At 39.0% G+C, this 22519-nt stretch overlaps 2 protein-coding genes across 5 annotated transcripts in view; one reads left to right on the top strand and one right to left on the bottom strand.

Moving 5' to 3' along the window:
• Nucleotides 1-765: 765 nt before the first annotated feature.
• On the bottom strand, nucleotides 766-18328 carry INTS12 (integrator complex subunit 12). 3 transcript variants are annotated; one of them, XM_018072515.2, is made up of 7 exons: nucleotides 18283-18328; nucleotides 12259-12422; nucleotides 10208-10354; nucleotides 9471-9658; nucleotides 5533-5692; nucleotides 4059-4211; nucleotides 766-1715 (listed from the first exon to the last, which is right to left on the bottom strand). In XM_018072515.2, the coding sequence occupies exons 2-7, from the start codon at nucleotides 12412-12414 to the stop codon at nucleotides 1134-1136; spliced, it is 1386 nt and encodes a 461-aa protein (XP_017928004.1). In that variant the 5' UTR covers nucleotides 12415-12422; nucleotides 18283-18328; the 3' UTR covers nucleotides 766-1133. The 3 variants fall into 3 exon arrangements, with proteins under 3 accessions (XP_017928004.1, XP_017928020.1, XP_017927999.1); XM_018072531.3 differs by lacking the exon at nucleotides 18283-18328 and adding an exon at nucleotides 17493-17557 and having other exon boundaries at nucleotides 1134-1715; XM_018072510.2 differs by lacking the exon at nucleotides 18283-18328 and adding an exon at nucleotides 17319-17422 and having other exon boundaries at nucleotides 1134-1715.
• An 87-nt stretch (nucleotides 18329-18415) lies between these two features.
• Nucleotides 18416-22519, top strand: part of GSTCD (glutathione S-transferase C-terminal domain containing) — a 62781-nt gene continuing 58677 nt past the window's right edge. Inside the window, exon 1 of one of the 2 annotated variants that reach the window (XM_018072489.2) lies at nucleotides 18416-18456. The gene's annotated coding sequence lies outside the window, so the exon portion shown is untranslated. Of the gene's footprint in view, nucleotides 18457-19438; nucleotides 19899-22519 lie in introns of those variants that run through there. The other variant, XM_018072499.3, reaches the window with a different exon arrangement.

Raw genomic sequence — 22519 nt, 5'->3', positions numbered from 1 at the left:
CTGATCAAAAAGCAGTAAAAGTTCTGGATTCCTCCTGCTCATGTTGTTATTTTTACATAGCCCTGGAAGCCACAGGCATTACAAAGTCTTTTTTTCCTCCAAAGGAAAAAATAGTTGAAAAAATGTGCAAATTTCCCAGGTAGCTGAGGCAATCCCGAGTAAATGAAACTATTCCTTTCAATGTTTAAGGAATGTTAGCCCAAATCTTAATTGTGGAGAAGGGAAATGAGGCATGGGAAATAGCTGCATATATCAGCTTTACACATACCTAAAATACAGGATGGATAAAAATGGATGCCTATGTCTTCTGTGTTTCAGGTGTGCCAGAAAGGAAGCAAACTTACTAACACTCAAGACAACTCCCTTCATTTTCTTCTATTTTTTCCCCTCTCTCACATCATACAACAATGTTGTTCAATTAAAATATACACTAGCTTCCACTTATTTTCCATTCCTATTCAACAGGACAATATTAAGGCCCTCTACAGTTTAAGAAAGCTTGAAAACACTGCCTTGACTCTCTTCCGCTCTTTTTGCATGAAGTTTCTCACTGTATAAAACCAAAACAGGCCAATTAACCAAACTACCAACCCAAAATTCACCATTTAAATATACCGTTGTTTAACAGTTGATTTTTGAAAATGCATTTTTTTCCATGATGAATCTGATAATTTGAGATAATTAACTCTGCATAATATAGAGAACTCTGAACACCTCAAGCATTTTAAGTGTTGGAATACGAGGTGAAAGAAAAGTGGCAATGACTTCCCAGATTAATAATCCTTTTATTATTAACATTTAAGAATGATGGTTTCAGAAAGTTCATTTTATTAAGTGTCCCCATAAACGTGGGGTTTTTAATATTTAAAAATACCCAACTTTTACAATTTCAAGTTTCAGTGCTTTGAGCTACAGAAACAGGAGCATATAATAGTGAATTCCTCCAACATACTCAGTTCTCAAGGCAGAAGGAATACCAGAATTATTGAAGTTTGACCTCCTGTATAACATGAGTTTGGGGTTTCCCTGATTTAACCTCCATTTCAGTCCAGTAACTGGGGGATTTCCTTTAACAAAAACACCAATGCTGCTGTTTCATAGAACATAACCAACAAAATTAGCAAGCAGACGTACTACTTCTTGAGTTTCTTTTGAGCAGCCTTTTTCTTGACCATCTGCAACCTTTTCATAGCATTGAGCTGAGATTCCTGAGAAGTTGGGCCCTTTAGGGAGGCTGACTGATTACCAGTATCCGTGGTGGTTTTACTCGTGCCGCCCCCGCTGTTCCCTGAATTCCCGCTGTTGCCGTTCCCGCTGCTCCCCTGGCTGCTGGTGCTCGGCGCGGCACTGCTGGGACTCGGGAGACCCACTTTGCTGACGTTGTCGCTGCTCACTGAGCGGCTCAGGGTGGTTTTCCCCAGTGTCAGAGGTGGAGGAGGTTTCAGCTGAACAGGGTTTGTGCTGTTGTTGGCAGAAGCTATTTTTGACCCTAGTCCTGTTTTTGAAGTTGCCAACCCTGACAAACCCACAGGTTTCTGGTTATTTGAAGAAGCTGCTGGTTTCCCACTGGCACTCTGTGCTGTTGATCCCAGTTTGGCAGTTGATGGATTGGCAGAGGAGGTTTTGGCTGCAAAAGCAGCCCATCCTGTAAGGCCACTCGTTGCTGAAGAGGAAACACTTGTACTGGCAGAGTTCCCTGAAACTGCTGCTGAGGTCTAAAATAAAAAAGCATTCTTATTACAGTAGCATCTATTTGTGCAAGACATCACAGTATGAATACATCGAGCCTCTGTTTCAGTTCTTTTCCCAGGATCATCCAATGGACAATATTTCATCACTGCTTACTGCAGTTGAAAGTACTAACATGAACAAGAAAGGATGCCAGGTGCAGCCAACTTTTAATCTCCCAGCCACATGGAACAAATAATACCTTTTCTCCCCTTCCTTCTATACAGTTAGCAGGCTACCATACAGCATTGTGATCCCTCCATGAATAATAAAAGCCCAAATTTGTGAACTATATAAAAGGTAGTGGCTTGCCTTCCTTTTTTTTTTTTTTTTTAACTGTTGTTACCTGGTGTCACTTGTTAACAAGATGACAGATGCTTGGACAAAAATCAGACATTGAGCAATTTATTATTGCATTTATTACAGCCTTTTGGTCAAAGTAGCAGTATCTAAACTGTTTCCTTTCTCTCCCTTGGTTCTTAAAAGCCTGTACCACAGAGAGAATTATAAAAAAAAAAAAAAAAAAGTCACTGCACTTCTTTCCTGTAGGTCTCTTCCCATTCAGGTACTGCAAAACACAAGCCTTCTGCACACATGGGTTCCCTTGCTTGCAAAGTGCTATACACACTACCCGAGTTCCCACACCTTAAACCCTATAACCCCCAGGTTTCAGATGGGGATGATATGTTGTGTTATTAAACCAGAGTTACAGCAAACAGCAGAGTTAAAATGAAAACTAAACCCCTCTATTTAAGTAATATCCCTTTTACAGTATTTCTGGAGAGTTTCGAAACAGTAAAGATGACGGATGAAATCAGGCCTCAGGTCTAACAACCCATTTAGGCAAATAAATAAGTCTGCTGAAGTGAAAAAAGTATTCTCAAGTATAGGAGCTTCAGCAATACCCATCATATTATTCATGATGGTTTGCATCCAGGCAGAGCAATGGCAAACATAACTCTGAGCGCATGAATAGTTGCTTTGATTTTGAGTTCAAGCTGTGTTTTCCTAGGTAAGGGTCACGCTTTATTAGACTGCTATGTTTTTTACTATACTGCCTCTGGTTTACCACCTTTGAGAAACTTGTGACAGTATTTTAACTTGGGAAAAACAGAAATAGAAGCAACATAGAACCACGGAATAGAATCACAGAATGGTTTGGGTTGGAAGGGACCTTGAAGGTCATCTAGTTCCAACGCCCCTGCCCACGCTACCCACTAGATCAAATTATGTGTAAGAAGCAGCAGTCTCCTAAATTAGATATCAGAGTCAGCTAGAGTTTCCCTATTGTAGACTCACAGAACTGTCTAGGCCAGAAAAGACCTTCAAGATCATCAACTCAAAGTGTAAACCCAGCACGTCCAAGTCGACTGTTATCAGGAAGAAAAGCCTAACTGTTAAAATACACAGGTTACTTGACCACAGAGACCAAATAATATATTTTCTATGATTCATAGAATCATAGAATGGTTTGGGTTGGAAGGGACTTTAAAGATCACCTAGTTCCAACCTCCCTGCTGTGGGCAGGGACACCTTCTACTAGACCAGGTTGCTCAAAGCCCCATCCAACCTGACCTTGAAAAAATGCAGGGATGGAGCATCCACACGTTCTCTGGGTAACCTGTTCTGGCGGTTCATCACCCTCACAATACAGAATTTCCTCCTAACATATAACCTAAATTTATCCTCTTGCAGTTTAAAACCATTCCCCCTTGTCCCATCACTACATTTCCTTGTGAAAAGTCCCTCTCCAGCCTTCCTATAGGTCCCTTTTAGGTACTGGAAGGGCCCCTGGAGCCTTCTCTTCTCCATGCTGAACAGAGCTCTCAGTCTGTTTTCACAGGAGAGGCTCCAGCCCTTCCCAGCTCCTTTCAGCAGTCTCCTTTGGACCTGCTCTAACAGGTCCATGTCTTTCCTGCTGAGACAGCTGGACACAGTAGTTCAGGCAGGGGCTCACAAAAGTGGAGTAGAGGTGCAGAATCACCTCCCTCAACGTGCTGCTGAGCCAGCTTCTTATGATGCAGCCCAGGATATGGCTGGCCTTCTAGGCTGCCAGGGCACATTTATAAAGATTTCTACTTGTATAAAATATCATTAAAAAAATTCATAGCATCAGTTCTGTTCTTTCCCTTGTAACATAAAAATACAGTCAAGAGCTGGACGTTTTAGGGATTTACTGGTGAAGTGAGGGTTTTTTCCCTGTTCTTTCAGTGTTAATGCTATGGTGCTGCTCAGTCTGAATTGTTTTCATTCATGATTCTTGTGAGAAAAGATTATAATCTATGCAGTGAAACATAAACTTTTCCTCTGGCAAATTTAAACTACATTACCTTGACTTCTGTTCTCTTGAATGCTAGAAAAGCTGGTGGGGTCTCAGGTTTTAACTTAATTTCTGGCTTCTTGACCAATGGATCCTTCAAAGCTGGTGCAACTGAAACCACTGCAGGAGCTGGTTTCTGAGGTGGCTTTTGTGTCTTCTGAGCCTGCAAAAGCGGTACGAAAAAACCACGCCAAATTAGTTACAGACCCTATAACACTGACTGTTTTGACTGTTAACAAAAAGCATGAGCATTTTAAGATTGCAATCTAGTCTTTACAACTTCAAGTTTAATGGTCCATGAGAAATGAGGTAATAGGGGATGTGGAGATAGTGCTGGTTATGGTATTGGAGACAGGGTCCAGCCACAAAGCATCCTGAACAGAACTTGCTATTTCAGCGTGGGAAGAGTTGCAGTGGTGACACTTAGAGAACAGGAAAGCACTGGGCCTTTACAGGAATAAGGTAAAGGAAGGTGAACTTGCAGAAGAAAGGGACATAATCCAGCAGCACTGGGATGTAGGCTGCAAGAGCCTGCTAAGAAGTGGCAGGCAAAATGGCAGAATTCATGCCAAAAAGGAAAGGTCATATTGAAGGCAACTATTGAATGGCTGCAATCGCTATCCTGTGCAGGCACTGACCTTCAGCAAACACTCCTCTGAGTTCAAAAGCCAGATGATCATCAGAATAATCATGTATTTCAGTCAGTGATGATAATTCCTAGGCCAGGATCTTACATTCCCTTTTTTTCTTGTTTCTTAGTAGAGCCATTTCAAAAGATAACAACTTGCTAAGTTATCACAGAGCAGTTTCAAAACACACTTTCTGCTGTACAAAAGGGTGTGATTTTAAAACATTGGAACTAAAGTCACTAATGTTTCATGCACCCAAGGTGCTGTCTTACTCTCCTATTCATTTCTCATAATGAGACGAGTGCAATTCCAGTGGGATCCTGTTTAGTCAAGAAATTAACATGGAGATCAATCAAAATAAAGATTTTAATTTTTTTTTTTTACTGGAATGTGCTACCCTCAGCTTGTTTTTGAGCCTGAGAACACTCAATGCTTGAGATCTGGACTGAAATTTGCAGTCTTGTCCTACAGGAAAGCAACCATTAATGTCCAAAGCTGAGAAGAAAACTAAAACTGTAAGGCTAATTGGTAGACATATGCTAAAAACTGAGTATCACCCGAAATAAAGAAAATAAAAAGTTTCCACTGCTGCCTGCCAAGTAGGAAATAATCCTATTTCACTCTTCTTCACTCAACTTTTCATTTTTAAAAAACGTTTTTTAAGAAGCACATTGCAGAATGCTCTTTGAGATGCTACATTAAAAAACACACCTGCAGCAAGGGAAGCACTGCTGAGAAAAACAGTTTTCCAACATGCTTCCTAAGATTTCTCTAACCCATAAAATACTCTCACATAGTAGAAATAGCCTGCTGTATTCAAATAGTGCTCACACGAGACAAAAAACTGACTCCTACCATTCTCTTCATCTGCCTGGTACAGCGGGCACAATACCATACAAGTCGAGGATCATTCACTTCCTTGTCTGTCACCTGAGGTTTATGGCAATCCTGGTGGTAGAGATTATGGCACTCCTGACACTCCACTAGCTGATTCACAAAAGTAACTGTCATTTGCCTGCAGAGCAAATAGTTAAGAACAGATTATGGAAGAAAGCACTTAGAGGATTATCCAATTGTTGAAAATTTTGCAAGGCTTAAGATAAAAATTAAAAATATTTTTGCTTTCGCATATATTTCCTACCTTTGGCAAATGAAATGTATTCCTTTTCTTCCTGTATCAGCTCTTCCTAACTAATATTTTAGAAACTTGATATTTTTAAAAGGTAATTTTTTTCAAGAATATCTAAAACTTTCACAATATTAAACATCTGTATGACAGTTTTGATTTCTCTGATTTTTATATTAGAAATATAAGTCTTGTCTGCTTTGCTTCACCTGGGCATTTTATGGATACATCACTCTATAACAAACATGACTTCCTCATTATATTAGTATATGAAGGCCTAGTCTCCATTTGTACAATTCTGCTGTAAGCTTTAGAGCAATACAGTTCAAAAACAATTAACTTCTCAACGACAAGCCAGTAAGAGTGCTTTCTGCTACAGGATTTGAAAGCATCATCATCCAAGCTCTCCACTACTTTGAAGATGTCTTATTAGCCATCCTTTTGGTCCCTACTACACAAACAGACACGTGGAATTTGAGATAATACCAGAGTCATGGAAAGATGGAATAGAAAGGATTAATTGTGCAGTCCTGCCTTGAAGCAAACATGCAAGCTGGTGATGAGGACTTCATTTTGCATGGGCCTCTGTTGACAGTAATCATGCTGTATAAATGATAAATTAGTGATATATACATGACTGGGAGTCTGCCTGTGAATTAGCCAAATACCATTTTCTTAATGATTTCTTCTTTCAGAGGACAAATCAAGCTATTTAATTGCTAAGCTGCTTTTGCTCATATCCCTGAGGAGCAGGTACCCAGGTAACCATGGAAACTCTATTTGTAGATGGGTGGGGAAAGGTAATCCCTTATTTCTTTATATAACAGAAAAATGAAGTCTGATACTACAACATTTTCTAAGAAATATTTCTCTTTTACACAGGCAATTTAAAAACAGAGGGAGAAACCTTTCTGAAATTCCAGGGTCCATTATTCTACATGTAGGATATTTGAAAGACATTTTGTTTGTTTCTCATTCCTAAATAAACTGGATCAGAACAAAGCAGTGATTTTTCAACCTCATGTGTCAAGGTGGGAGACTCACCCTATTATAAAATTACAAAGAACAATCTCAGACTGATTAAAAAGTCAGGAAAACTTCATGATCAGAAACAAGCTAAACCACTTACTTTTAAATTATAAGATAACTAAGAAACAAGCCTAACAATTTTTTACCATCAAAAAACAAACAAAAAGGTATTAACAAAAAATTTGAAATTTTGTTATTTCCAGCCCAGTGTTTTTTAAAGATTTTTCTGGGATGAAAACTTCACAATCATCTACAAACTGCATACAGTATTTCCTCTTCATATAACTGAGGAGCCATGTAACTGGTGGGTCCTGTTTTTGCAAGACCTACAAGTACCAGAGAAGTTGAAGTTATTTTAATATTCTCTCCCTCCTTATGCCTAAATTGGCATAACAGAACAAGGACAAAAACACAATAGGCATCAACGTGCAATACTCGTAATCACTGTGAAAATACATTTGACACTTGGCAAATCTTGAAGAAACATTTCATGTCTCTGCTTTAGTTTTTACATCTATAAAAAGGAATAGTTAATATTCGAATGCACTTTTTGCATTTGTGAACTCACAGCTGGGTTCTTGTCAACTTGTCTTCTTAAGCAATGTAAATATAAACTCTTTTGCTATGAACTCCACCTACTCTGCAATTGGACATGATGTTTTCATTCACAACTGGTTGAATAATTGAGTTATTAGAAGATGCCATTTTAAAAATACTATTCATACTTGAGTTATTTTACAGAGTATCCAGTGCTTTTATTCTTCATATGTATGGGGATATTATTATTTTGGCTCAAGATGGTCACCCCAAAAACAGTGCACATATTGAAAGTGAGCAGTAAATAGAGGAATACTGTCTGACCAATGTGTTTGAGTCAGAACTCTGAAGCACAAATCCTCTTAAAAGCATCTGGTTCAGCACGAGGTGGAGGTGAAGAACCATGTGACATCAGTCTCAGCAAGTTCTGTGTAAAATGAAAGTGATCCTGAGTGTCAGGGTGACTGTTGCTACCCCCTCTCCAATGGGCTGTTTCTTTCCCTGCAGTACTTCTCCCTCCCTCTGGCACCAGTTAATGAGAGCTATTTTAGTTAGCCAGGGCAGAAAACTCTTTTGCAAGAACAATTGAGTTGGTGATCATGAGCATGTAGAAGTAACACCTTCAGCAGCCAGGTTAAACATTGATTGTGGAACACCCAATGGAACCACATACCCGGCCTGTGCTTTTCAAAGCAAAGTCTTGGCCATGCTGGGCACAGGAGTTGCATTTTCTTTAGTTTCTTTACTTTGCAGGCATTTCTCATTATGCCTGTATGTGTTTTTTTGCCAGGGAAGACAGAAAATTAATAATCCACAACAGCTCAAGACTGTCTAAAAAAAACTTTTTGTTATCCCTTCCTGCCAAATAACTTAATACCATACTATTCTTAGTAGCATTTTAACATACCACCAAATGGGGATTTGCCCCTTTTAGGGGACAGAAAAAGTGGAATTTAAAGGAAAAAAAGGTAAAATTGAGATATTTATTTCATACTTCTTCCTTTTTCAGTGTCTCTATTAAGAAACTAAACATTTGAGCTAACATATGGAAATAATGTGACATGAAATCTCATCAGTCCACAACTGGTTACCAGTATAATTAGCTGCAACTACAGAAATTTATCATCCCTGGACTGCAGTTGCCTCCTTACCTACACAACAGGAATGACCATGAAAATGATGGAACAACGAAGTTATAAAGCCCAGTTTCACAAATGACTTAAGCTGAGCTGAAATACATACTTGCTACTGAAAGGCCAGTTCCAACCCCTTCTCTGTCCTGGCTCTACATTCTTGTATCCACACATGTGCCAACACAAGCATTTACTCTCACTAAGCTGACTGAAACCTAAACCTACTGAAAAACCCAAGTGGAAAGCTGATCCAGAAGCTGATTCAGCTCATCACAAAACTCTGTGTGCAATACATCCCCTAAACAGTACAGGGAAGGAGGTATAACTGGGAGAGCCAAACTGCTCCTTTTGGCAGCAGTGGGGGCTTAACAAGGACATAAATAATCTGTGAAACCAAATCCTGGTTTGAGTGATTTGATCCTAGGGTAGATATTCAGAAGTGAATTTTATACTTCTGTTAACACTAAATGTACTGCTAGCACAATGCTAATAAATCCAATTTTAGAGCCCTTACTGGAAAGTAAAAAGAACCTGTCTTCACTGCAAGATGTATTTACTGAGAAAACATGGCTATGTGTAAATTAATGTCAAATGATTAGGAAAAGAGGAGCAACACATATACATCTCATAATAATGCCACTTACAAATGTTTTCAGAAGAGAAGTGATTTTTTAAAATGCTTATCATTAGCTGTTAATACTTTAACTTACTTTCCAATAATTAAAAACTGGTATTTGTCATGATAGGTTTTGCATCATGTTTAGTTTTATTTTTCACTTGCCTTTTCCTTAAGAAAAGCTGTTTTTCTCATTAAAAGTTCTATTTTCAAGAAACTACTCTTATTCATTATCAACTTTGGATATGCGTTTAAGTGATTTCCAGAATAAAAACTAAAAGAAGCATTAACTTAATGGTACACATTAAAAAAAAAAAGGTAACTACCTAGCAATGAAGCAACATTAACTTACCTGCAAACAACACAGGCCAATCCCATTTCCATAGCAAAGTCATCAGCACTGGTTTCCTCAAAGCTAGATAAATCAGGCATGGATAAATCCTTGCTCGTCTGAACTGTAATAGGAGAGGAACGAGCCTCTTGCTTCTCTACTTTGGGCTTCTTTGGTGCATCAGCTCCTTCAGCAGTATCCCCTTTTGTCTATTAAACACATACAGAATGTGAAAACTCAAAATGCTAGTAGATACTATTAAAATGAGAAAATAATTGGCACAATTAGATTAGAAGTATAAGAAAGTATGCTTTACAGAGGACACACACAATGTATTTTCTTTAATTACATATTTTCTTCAAAATATTTACGAACTAGAACCTCAAGCCCACTTTTTGTACTTCACCTCAAAATCCCTGAAAAAGCTTTGGGAAACCCACATTTCAATTTGCTACATTTTAGTACCTTGTTATTATCAGGATGATTCAAAACAGAGAATCACAGAATGATTTGGCTTGGAAGAGACCTTTAAAGGTCATGAAATCTAACTCCCCCTGCACTGAGAAGGGAAAACAATCACAGAATAATTATAAGAAGACTTTTGTTGGAGTGCCTAAAGACATGATTGGCTAATGCAGCTCACAGGTTATGCACCACTAGATGAGTTGAGCTACAGAGACTGAAAAGGGAACCTTCTGTCTAAAACACCTTCGAGGTTATATACCAAGTTATCTCATTAGAGAACAAAAATCACTTACTTTATCAGCAGATCTCTTTTCTGTTTCTTTTTTCACCTTTTCTGATGCAGTGGGCTTGCCATTGTTGTTGCCAGAGGGCAAACTAGAAGAAGTTTTAGGCTCTTGCTTAATAGGTTTGGTAACAGATACTTTTGGTTGCTCGGCTTCCTAAAAACAGAAACAAAAATTGAAGGCAAACCCTACATTCGAGATACTTCCCAGTTTGCAATTAGTTAGATACCAGGATAGGCAAACAACATACAACACCAATCATCTACACACACTTTTTAAAAAAAACATTTCTTAAATATCTTCATACCATGTCAATAAATTAGTGTGCATAAGTTGCAGACAACTAGTAAAACCTCCCCTTACCACTCACCTTCCGGAGGGAAAGGTGCTCCTTTTCCAAAGACAGATCCTCTTTGGAACATTAATTAAAAAGGAAGACATTTCTGCTTTTAAAATTCAAAGAGATAATGAACACAAATTTTCAGATAATTCTGAGGACAAAATTTAATATAAGCTGAAAACATAACCCGACATCTGATGTAACCAGACATCAATACTTCATTCCTTCATGGAGAAAAATATTGACCTCTGCTGAATCTCAGTCCATATTCATCTAGCAGATGAATAAATTTAGATCTCAACAGGAATCAATAGTTCTCATTAATGATGCCTTAAGGTCGGCAATGGACAATAACCAAGAGAGTCTGTGAATGAGTGATTAATCACACTAATGCACAGGAGCAAGGTACCCCCTCTCAGCTGGTAAGAAGGCAGTAATTCCCTGCTCTGTACTGGGACAGGTCCTAAGCCCTGAGCTTCAGCTCTCTGAAGTTTGTTGACTTCCTTCCAGGGTTGCATCCTCATTTGCCTGACTGTGGTAACTCTGTGCTCCCTACTCTGTTCTTGGATTTCATGGTCAACCATAAATTAGTCCTGCAGCCTTATAAGAATGCAAGGAAAGAAACCATTACATTTTTTTTCATTTCTGAGCTTTGCAATCCAGCTGATAATGGAGACATACTAAAAAGAAGAGAACAAAAGATTTCTTCCTCTGGCCTGAGCTTCAGTTTCACCTGAGGGCAGGTGACTGCCAGTCAAGCTGTTATTAGAATTGGCTTCCCAAGCCTCTTTGCACTATTATTGATCTCTCTGCTTCCTCTTTAAACCACAAATCGCTTCTTTGAGCTCTGAGGGCACTCGAGAGTTTTGAGACCTGTGTTAGGGGGAACTGCAGTTTAGGTTTCAGGGAGCTGAACAGAAAGGAGTTAGACCACATCGTACAAGCATGATATATGCTGAGCAGTAATAATGCCTTTTAGTTATTTGGAACCACATAGATGTAGAAATGAAATATTACTGATGTATCAGCATACAGACCACCATTATAACATACCAGGTTGACTTCCAGGCATCCTAGGGGAGAACACTACCTCGTTATCTATATGGCAATATGTAGCAGTATGAGGATGTCCCCACTTGGTTATTTCCATTCACTAATTTGGATTCAAATAGTCCCTCTAGCAGGTGTTCAGTGATTTCAGTAGATGAAAAATAATGTTTGTCCATTGGATGGCAATGGTTCCAGACTGCAAATCATTTCTGCTTTGAACCATTTTGTGTTTTTCATTCTCATATGATTTCATCAACAGAATTTCATGGAAAGAGACCCAGCTTTATCAGTAAATAGCTCATTCTGTTTCATATTTATCTGTGGCAAAAGTAATCGGCATTTTAAAGACCTTTTAGCTCTGAAATGTAACTGCAGAAATATGTAAGTTTGGGTTCACCTTACATAGCATGTCGGATATAATGCTGAATATCTCTTTTAAAGGTCTTCGTATATCAACAAGGTAGAGATTTTTTTCCCCATTAACTTCTGTTAATTGAATAGATTATTTTGCATAAAAGGGTAATGATGAATATGAACATTCCATGATTACTTTTTCTTTTTCCTAAACTTCTGATTCTCTTTTAACTTTCCAGCTATAAAAGAGGAACTAGGAATAGAAGGAGATCTGTAAAGGCACACAAAACTGACCCATGCTCTCTAACACCAATACCTTCTGAGATGGACGATAGCTTGACTCAGTTCCTCTGGCCAAAGACTCATCAAGAAGTGCTTTCAGCTTTTCTGCAGAGTCCTTACTCTTTGAATGCAAGAAGCCCAGGGCTTTCAGAAAAATGGGATCAAGCTCCAAGTTCACTGTAGCAGCCATAGTGGTGTCTTCAGAGGGAGTATGAATGAAAAAAAAAAACAAAACAAAAAACAAACAAATAAAGAAAATCAATGACAACTTTATTCATCTGGAGCATAACTCAAACAGTATGTGGCTAACAGAAGATCTATTCTTTTTGCAAAATGGAATGACATTAAATCACAGTAAGGATGATATGTGAATTAATTATCACTAGAAGATGACTGATTGTGAACTCTAGAGTTGCAAAACTTGAATTTGACTTTACATCTGAAATTATGTCAAATTAATTCTTTGGCATATCTGATATTCAGAAACTAAACTCATCCCACTCAGGTAAATGAAACAAATATTTCATATTCTTGATACTCCATACATCAAGAATATTGAAAAGTATGCAAAACAAGTGTCAACTTCAAGGAAGCAATTACTACTCTTCTCCTCAACATTATTTGCACATACAGTTATTTCTAACTCATGGTTTGTTTAAGAGTAACTAAAAAATCTTACTTGTAGAAAAATTAACTTTTGAAACTTCTGACAAAAAGCCAGCTCATTGTAGCATACAATATAAGATAAAACAGCTAGTGTATTATTTTATACAAATACCTGAAAAAACACCCTACCCATTTTTAAATTTAGCTGGAACAGTGAGAAAATTTATAACTTAGACTGTGATTTAACCACGCCCCCATGTGACAGTCTGAGTTTTAATGTCAAGTAATGACTATCCACGGCTTCAATATGCCACAGTGACAATGTAAATGGAACAAAGTGAGAAAAAGGTTAGAACTAATTAAAAAAAAATATGTTTGCTTCAGAGTAACACATTCTGGCCCTCTGGAACCTTCTCAGTTCATTTCTTTAACAAAAGCTCTAAGGAACTGCATTTACATTGGAAACTGTACTTAAAAAGATCTCACTTAATCAGTAATTGACAATTAATAATTTAAGAAATAAGTGGGAAGTTATGGGAACACATCAGGATGCTTTATGGTTTTGTTTGGTTTTGGTTTTTTGGTTTTTGTACACAATAATCTAGAAGATGTTCTTGAAAAGCCTTTCATCAGTTCTGCTCAAAAGCACTGGACAGCTTTTTCAGCTGGAGCTTCCAAGGTTTTGTCTGATTAATTAATTCCTTTTGATATTCATGGCAGTGAACTTTTACCTCTCTGGTCAAAACACCAGCAGTGGCAGCCTGCTCCCTTAACACTTGCCTAGAAGTCCCTAGGAACCTTTATCTCATGCTGAGCTTTCACGAGACACCAGAGAATCACTTGACTGAGATCATCAAGGAGTTCAACATACAGTAGACTTCATAGGGATTTTATCAATGGACCCAGCAGAGAGTTAAGAATCCTCTTCAAGAGCCTCTTCTCTCTTCCTTAATCTTTGCTACTTGACAAATCGTTTTCTGGTGGCCACAGAACTTCTGCTAGTAATACTACCCACCAGTTACTCTGCTTTTTCACTGATCAAGCAGAGACTGCAGTGAAAGCCCCATCCAGACAATTCAGTCTCTCTCTGATGATTACAAAAAGTGAATCCACAGTGCATGGAAAGCACATACCCCTTTTTTAATGCATCTACCTCTAATAGATGCTCAAGCTGCTCTCAAGATCTGTGGGTAGGTTATCTCCTCCATTTCTTTGTTCTGTGAATATGCCTTTTACAAGAGTCAGTACCACACACTCTTAAACCAGGACTCTGCTAAACCCTCTGTTGAATGAAAGTTGAATCAAAACACTTATTTCAAAAATTTTGTAGAATTCCCTGCTAAAAAACAATACTTTCAGTTCTTCTCTGAGACTTCTACTAGGAATACACATTTGTCTACAGGAAGAACAGGTAGCCAAACAGTCATTAGCAGCCAATTCAGGATGCCTGTAATATTTAGAGAACAAGTATAAACACACTAATTCAATTTTCATCTAGCTGAAGATTTCTTTCTAGCTCTAGCTTTTTAAAGACTTATACTGAAAGGAACTGTTAAACCCCAAATTTCAAGAGGGTTCACTGTATTTATTCTTTTATTTGCTATGAAATTGCAGCAATTCTTTCTTTATTCTTGAGGGTAAATTTTAATGTCATAGGCTACTTCAGTTACAACCAATATCACAAGAAATTTCTCAAGAGAAGGGAAGGAACTAGGCTTATTAAACAGTTCAAGTATGCTCAGCTTAGGCATGTATTTTCAAATTAAAAAAAAAAAATCTATTTGTGATTTAGAGGAAGTCTATTCAATGGGAAGATGAACACATCAAGAGCTGTCTTAAAAATAGCATCACCTGAAAAAAGTAAATTGATAATTATGCTCTCCTTACTGGACCATAACAACACAACTGCCAAACAGACTAACATCAGTAACTGACCTGGTCCAAAAGGCAAATTATTGCTTCTGGTAGTAGCCCTTTCCAGATGTTTACAGATCAAACAGTTTTCAAGTATAAAACAGTGGTTTGACACTTATAAACCTAAGATCCAACTACATTCATTCATGTTTTCAATCATAAACTGCTCCTCGGGCAGTGGAAGCAGCATACAGCAATGTGATAGCCTTGAGATAAGGACAGCAGAGTGTTCTAACAGTGATGCCATAGGCTGTTCTGCAAGACAGACCTTGACTTTCTTCTTGAAGGGGAATCTTTGTACAAGAAATAATTCAAATGCTGTTCAGGAAAAAAAAGTATGGCACTGTCTTTTCCTTAGCAGTTTGACAACTCAGCTGTGAAATTAGATGACTGTGCTAAAAAATAACCCAGAGCAGAACTGGTTTTGCTCAAAGCAAGTGCACCCTTCTTGCAACTCAGCATTCAGCCATCAGCCTAGCCCTAAAAGCACCTTTCTCAGATTAGGTCTCTGTTTGGTACTTCTTCACTATTATATAAAGAACTGTTTGATGATGGATACACAAGACCAAACGTAAGGCAACAAAACTCCCTGAAGTATTGGAGATTATATTAAGAATCCTACAACGAACAATCATGGAGTAGCTTCCCAACGTGTACTATTCGAAGTGGTTTAAATCCCTGTGGGGAAAAATAATGCTAATTAGTAGGTTGTTATTTTTAAAACATCCAAGAATTTTTGGATTCTCTCATTTCTTGAGCATACTTTGTTCTTCTGCCAAATACATACAAGTTTAATGGAGCACTATAGAGAATACATGGTCCTCCAATTTAATAGACTTATTAGATTTCTAAGATCTTAAGAAAAAAAGAGCCCTCTTTTTTTTTATTTATTTGCCATCTACTATGTTGCATACCTACACATCTATTATCTTATTCATTATAACTTGCAGTTAAAGGGATCTACTTCCATTACACTTTTAGATATGGTCGTATTTTTATCCATCTGTTTCTGAACTCCTGTTTCTATTATTTTCTGAGACAAGTGTACTACTGAAGATATTTTTCCAAGAAAGCACACACCTTCAATTTATATTGCAATGCTATTATCAAACCCATTCTTTTATAAACTCGGAAATATTTTTATTTTTCACTGACACTGATGATTAAAAGGACTTCCACTCACATATCCTTTTCAGCTACCTTCAACATATGTAGCAGTAAACTTAAAACCTAGTCACATGAAACAACAGCACATAATTCCTGCCAACACACTCACTGCACTGTGTTTATCAATAATTAATTTATCATAATATCAATTCACTTTCTCCCTCCCCTTTAGATTCTTCCATTCCTCAGAACTTACTCTCTTCCTGACTAATCAGTGACAGTGGCAGATTTTGCTTATTTACCAATAATACCTTTTCCAGATCACTTCCAGATGTAATGTAAACCTTAAGAAAGTAGATCAAGGAAAATCTTAAAAGCAGGAAAAAACAAACTTCTGTTTTCAGTTTTTGCTTTTGTATCTTAATCAAGACTTGATTTATGACAGCATAATTTCTCAGTTACCTTCCACAAGGGACATTTCAAAACTCACACACTTCAGTAGTCTGGAAAACTGTATTAATCAGTTCTCATTTATCTGTTATCTTCTGCAAAGAATCTTCTAAGACTAGAGTAAAATTTCCTGCTATGTAGTTACTAGTACTGGTATCCTTAATTTTACATTCTATTCCACACCATATTTTATAATATACTTTAAAATTAATATTTCAATCAATATCGCCGTAATCCATTTATCCAAAATGTCTAAGATTACACTATTTGCCATTTTCTCCTCAGAAATAACGAATTATTTAAGAATCACAGAATCATTTAGTGTGTAAGGGCTGTCACATGGTCACCCTGTGCAATCTCCTGTTCAAAGTGAAGTCAACACTGAATTCAGATCAATTTGCCCAGGACTTTTCCAGCTGGATCCTGAAAACCTCCAAATACAGGAATGTGAAAAACCTTATGGGCAACCTGTCCCAATGCCTCACTACCCCCATTTCCTTGCTTGGAATTGGAAGTTCTAACTTGTGCTGTCTCTCATTCCCCCTCAAAGCATCTGACTACAAAGACTAGCTCTATCTTTTCAAAAACCTCCCTAGATTTATAAAGGCTTCCATTAGGTCCCCTTAAGCCCCTGGCAGATGGCATCCAACACTTCCTTCACCTTCAGATCTAGCTATTTTGCCACAGGGGACAAGCCAGGTAGTCAGGCATGACTTATCCTTGGTAGATCTCGAGATGGCTATCCCTAGTCTCCACCTGCTCCTCCTTATGCCTACAAATGGCCTCCTCCATGATCTTTCCAGATGGAAGCAGTAAGGCCTGTAGTTGTCTTGCTAGTCCCTCTTGCCCTTTTTGGAAGATGAGCATAAAATTTGCCTTTCTCCAGTCTTTGGGATCTCCCCAGTCTCATGGCCTTTAAAAGATGACAAAAAGCAGCTCTGTGAACATGGACCTGAAGATGGTGTTTCAACACGTGCCACTGCTCGTTGGTTTAAGTCACTGGCAAATTGAGTTTACCTCCACTACTGTTTTCACCTTTCCTTAATCCAGTGTATACTGAAATTTATCAAGCTCACAAATTCCTGGGTATCATCCTCTTGGAAACTTCTTGGTGACAAAATCAAACCTTAGTTAAAATGGAATTTCTGAAATAGTTACACCAAAGCCACAACACAACCCTCTGCAACCTACTTGCTGCAAATCTCTCCCTGAGACTTCCCTTTAGGAATGCACAAAACGCCTCTCCCCTGAAAGCAACACTTAAAATGTTTAAGATAATATGAAGCCACCCACCCTCCTGCTCCCGTTACCGCCCTGCACCGAGTTGCTCAGGGCAGCGGCTCCGGAGGTGCCCTGTGCCCGGGAGGGACCGTCCTGGCACCCACCGGGACAGCGCGGCGGCCGCCGCCCCTCCCAGCCCCACAGGAGACCCACAGCTCACCCCGGGTCCGAGGGTAAGAGCCGCCAAATGTGGTGTGGGCTCCACTCTTCCTCCTCCCCAAACCCTTCTTCCTCCCTCCCCCCAAACCGCCTCTTCCTTCCTCCTTCCCCCCAAACCCCCTCTTCCCCGCTCCTCCCAAATCCCTCTTCCTCCTTCCTCTTCCCAAACTCCCCCTTCCTCTTCCCAAACACCTTCTCCACCGTTTTCCTCCTTCCTAAACCCTTCTTCCTCCCTCTTCCCAAGCCCTTTCTTCCTCCTCCCAAACCCCTTCTTCCCCTCCCAAACCCCTTCTTCCCCTCCCAAACCCCTTCTTCCCCTCCCAAACCCCTTCTTCCCCTCCCAAACCCCTTCTTCCGCTCCCCAAACCTCTTCTTTCTCTTCCCTCTTCCTCCTTCCCAAACCCGTCCTCCTCCCTCCTCCCAGACCCCCCCTTTCTTTCTCCCAAGCCACTCTTTCCTCCTCCCAAACCCCCTCTTCCCCTCTTTCTTCTCCCAGACCCCCTCTTCCCGATCCCCGTAGAGCCGCCCGCTGGGGTCTCACCGGAGGCGAGGAGGAGGAGGAGGAGAAGAGGAGGAAGGAGGAGGAGGAAGGCGCACAGGCGGGTCCGCCGCCACGCCGGTCCCCCGCGCCCCGAGGCCGGCGGGCGGCAGTTCCGGGCGGTGCGCGGGGCCGGGGCAGGAAGGGGCGGAGCCGGGGCGGACGCGGCCGGGCCGGGTAAGGAAAATAGACCGAAAAGAGGGAAAGCGGTCGGACTTAATCCCCGGGTCCGGTTTTGCTGGGGTGGCAGAGCGCTGAGAGGAGCTGGGAGCAGCGGTTTTGTGGAGCGGGTCTGTGAGGGAGTTCTAGCTCGGCCGTGTTGTTCTCTGCGACAGCCGAGTTCCAGCGCGCTGCCTCCCTGAGTTCTGGTTCTGTTCTTCGTAGCCAGTGTCCTGCCTTCTTAAACCATCCACAACTTCCACTTTATTGGTAGACCTGTCTGAAGCTCTTCATGAAAAGCTTCTGGGCTCCCTCGCGGGTGCAGTGGTGGCTCTGGACTCATACAGCAAATGGATCATCTGAATAGAAATATATTCTCCAAAGTTATGTGCCTTAAGGCACACATATTGCTTTGCACTAATTTAAATATTTGTTGCGTTTTTAAATGACATTATATTGAACGTTTCTCAAGCCTTAATGCATCTGCTTTAGCAAAAGTTCTGTGTTACCCTGTAGTAATCATCAAATGAATATCTTTTTCATTCTGAAAGGAATGAATTTCACTCAAACTGAAAGGAAGAGGATGCTTATGTACTTACTTATTAATTTTGAATTTTTTAGTTTTTCATTTTCACAGGAAATGCTTGTTTTTAAAGCAGTTATTTTCTTTATTACATTGTTAACGCAGCAGCTGAGTGAAACTAATTAATCTGTCGTTTAGTGCATGTTGAAAGGAAGAGAAAATGGTAAAAACCGGTACAGTTGGCGAACATTATACTTACATAGTGTTTATTGCTTTAAATAGCCACAGTGACTTTTATACCAAAGGTAGACAACATTATTTATCTTGTCTTTACGTTATTTTGCAAATCCTGTATTGGTCATTGCTTCTCGTTTCCCCTCTTTCAGATAGTGGCTATTGTAAATAAGGCCAGTGGAATAAAAAGCCACCTCTTCCCACAGAATTTATAGTCTAATTAGAGAAAAAAGTGCTGGGAAAAACGTTTTGAGCAAATAGTGCGATGTCGTGTTAGATTTTGTCAATTTTGCCTTGCATGTTTTGTTTTATTGTGTAGGTCTGTGTCTGCTTTTGTCTTAGTAAGCTGCCAAGGGATTAATCAATGTATCACATTTAATGGAAGGGTAGCAGTTAAGTGAAAACACTTCAATGAGAACAGGCAGCCAGGTGGGCTATTGAGACGAAAGGCTGTGCATAAATTCACAAGGAAGGTAGACTCTGCAGAGCCAAAACAGTGTGGAAAACCACCTGTCTTGGGAACAAAAAAATACAGGGAACAACTTTGTAAATGTCATTGCTTAGAGTCAAGATGTTAGGAGGAATTCTCTGAAGTAAAATATGGGAGAGGGGTAGGATATGACAGTGTAAGGGTGTAGAGTTTGGTTGAGGTGACAATTCAAGGTGGCCTTATCTTCTCACAGGAAACAGTACAGAAACACAGGTAAAGTCACTTATGGGCAGATTGGTATGGTTTCTCTTCTGTGAGAGACTGGAGAATAAAATTAACCTGACTGTAATTTTCCTTGTCACAGACTGGCCTTAGAAAAACCCAAAATCTCACAACCAACCAAACAACAAATCCTTTAAGAAAAATGTTTAATTTTTAGGTTTTCCTGTGTGACAGTGAACTAAAAATTCTCTTTGTGCTTCTATTTTTTCACATGTATAATGGTAACACAGGAAACTTGCACCTTGCAAGGCTTTTTGGGAGACATTCAGTTACTGTTGTGATGAAGGGACATAGAGGTTTTTACAACCAGCAGTACAAATAAATACAGACTGAATGCTTTGCTATTCTAATGAAATTTGTAAGGAGGTCATGCCAGAAGCCCATTTTGTTAAAATTACTTTTTTAAGTTCTTGTGGAAATTAAAGTATTAATTAATTGAAGTATTAGCTCTGTTGATGTTTTAAAGCTCAATGCAAAAAGCAGAGTGGGGTTTTCCAGTGCTTGCTCTCCTTACCTTTTAAAGTTTGTTCTCCTGGTCTGAAAAGTATGTAACTTTAAACATCCCTGTAGTTATTTCCTGTTCTTTGGGGCTTTGGGAAGAAAAAATGTAGTAGGATAGTGTATGAGAAGAATTTAGGACTATATTTTAAAATAGTGGAAGAGTATATTGCAAAGATGCCTTCAGGTCTGGTACCATAAGAACTTGGAGGATCAGGGCCTTTAGCTGAGAGAGATCTGATTGCCCATACAAACCAAAATGAATTGTGGTCATATAGATGATAAGAGATTAATTTGTCCAGGTCTGGAAATCGTTTGTGTATGTAAGTACCTATCCTCAGATTTAAGCCTGGTATTGTGAAATGTGCCATGTTCTTAATTCTCCCTGAAAACCAAAGAAATGAGATATTCGTATTTTTGCTATGAGAGCTGGAGTTGTCACCTTCTCTGGAATCTTTTCCACTGTTCAGTGTAAGATACTAGTTGCTTGCACTTTTTTTTTAGACCTTGGCAATTTACAGTTTGTTTTTATTTGGTTCAGAATTACTAAATGGAATAATTAATTGTTGTTGTATTGATACTGTCACTGTTTATGTGATTCCTTAAAAAAAAGAAATTCTCATAATATTGACCATAATACTAATCTTTGGATTTTCCCTTACTCCTCCTATGTGAGGAGAGTTTAATTAACTGAAACAGCAGTCTTAGCTTAACCCTTCTTCTCTCCCTTCACCTTGAATTAAATCCATCTCTAAAATTTTTATGAGTGCTTTACTAAGTAGATCATAAGTATCACTGTTTCTGTGTTCTTTTTGTCTTTGTAGAAGTTCATTTAGGTTCAGAAAAATAATTCAGTCTCTCTGTCGTGTCATACTCAGCTCATGTTGCAGCTGAGTAGTGGTAAATGACAGTGTATATTTACAAAAGTTAGTCTGAGTTTTGAGGAAGTTAGTAACCACCCTCAAACTGCCTAGTGCAGCTGTCTCCCAGAGGTTCTCTCTTCAAGGCATTTGGAAGAACAGACCTTTGCTGAATGTACCTTTTCTTCAGTACAAAATCCAGAGCTTTACCTAAAATGGTTGAGAGAACTAACTTGAAGTTATGATACTACAGACTAAATGAAATGGCCTGAATTCATATTCCCATTTTCTGACCCTGTAAAGAGAATGGAGTGGGTGGTTCTGGACTACATCTGCTTATCCTGCTTCAGCAAGATCCTAGTATTGGTTTATATGGTTTGCATGATTTTTGATAGTTTTATACTTGAGGATGAGAATGGTGTAATTTGACCAGAAATATTTCAAACTTAAAGAATACAGGTGGATTAATAGGATAGCATCAGCTGTGTTTACTGGGTTGAATACAAAGCAGGACAATGACCAACAAGTCATTATTTCCAGTAAGTTACTGTCTGTGGGACTGTCTGACAGCTGCTGTCTGTTACTCATTGCTACTGAGTAGAAGTGATTTTGTTCAACAGAATGGAGGAGAATTCACACTGAGGCTGTTTACCCCTTCATCTACCAGTTTTCAAGCAGTAGTACCTCTACTTGGGCATCTTTTAAATACTTATGTTTTATTTTTAGTCTAATGACACATTACCCTTTGTGGTGAGACAGTGCTTCAGAGCTGCTACTCTGGATGAAAGTGGGCAAGGGTCAGTGTACCTGTTGAGAGTACCTATGTGGTGAAAAGATTAATGTTTTATTTGGGCAGTCCTGAGTGATGGATGTAGAATAATTTGTAACAACAGATTACAATAGTTGAAAAACGTAGAATAATATACTTTGGAAATAGAAACCTTATCAGAATTTACCAAAGTGTTTATCAGTTCTATATAGCATGATAATGACCAAAATAACTGATTGTGTCTAGTAAGGTCAACCAGAAGAAAACATTCATCACTGAAGTGATTGGTAAGATATATGTGTATGTCTGAGTAGCCAGAGTGGCCACGAAAAGATGGGCTTGTGTGCTCCTTGAGTTCCCATGGAAAATAAAAATAATAACCCAAATGCATATGAGGGTACTTTTTAATATTGAAAGTAGTACTGTAGTCAAGAATAGGAGTTTAAGTGCTGATGACTATGGGTTTAACAGGTAAGACTAACTCT

This window comes from Manacus vitellinus, unplaced genomic scaffold, assembly GCF_001715985.3.
Source record: "Manacus vitellinus isolate BGI_N305 unplaced genomic scaffold, ASM171598v3 scaffold_0_pilon, whole genome shotgun sequence".
Taxonomy (NCBI): domain Eukaryota; kingdom Metazoa; phylum Chordata; class Aves; order Passeriformes; family Pipridae; genus Manacus; species Manacus vitellinus.
Note: the sequence above shows the minus strand (reverse complement) of the source record. Positions and strands in the feature narration are given on the sequence as shown.

Coding starts and splice junctions, on each gene's coding strand:
- INTS12 (XM_018072515.2), bottom strand. CDS start 12,414: ATGGCTGCTACAGTGAACTTGGAGCTTGATCCCATTTTTCTGAAAGCC. Junction 9,659..10,207: donor AAAAGAGATCTGCTGATAAA/GTAAGTGATTTT, acceptor TGTGTTTAATAG/ACAAAAGGGGATACTGCTGA. Junction 5,693..9,470: donor TTGGCCTGTGTTGTTTGCAG/GTAAGTTAATGT, acceptor TTTGCTCTGCAG/GCAAATGACAGTTACTTTTG.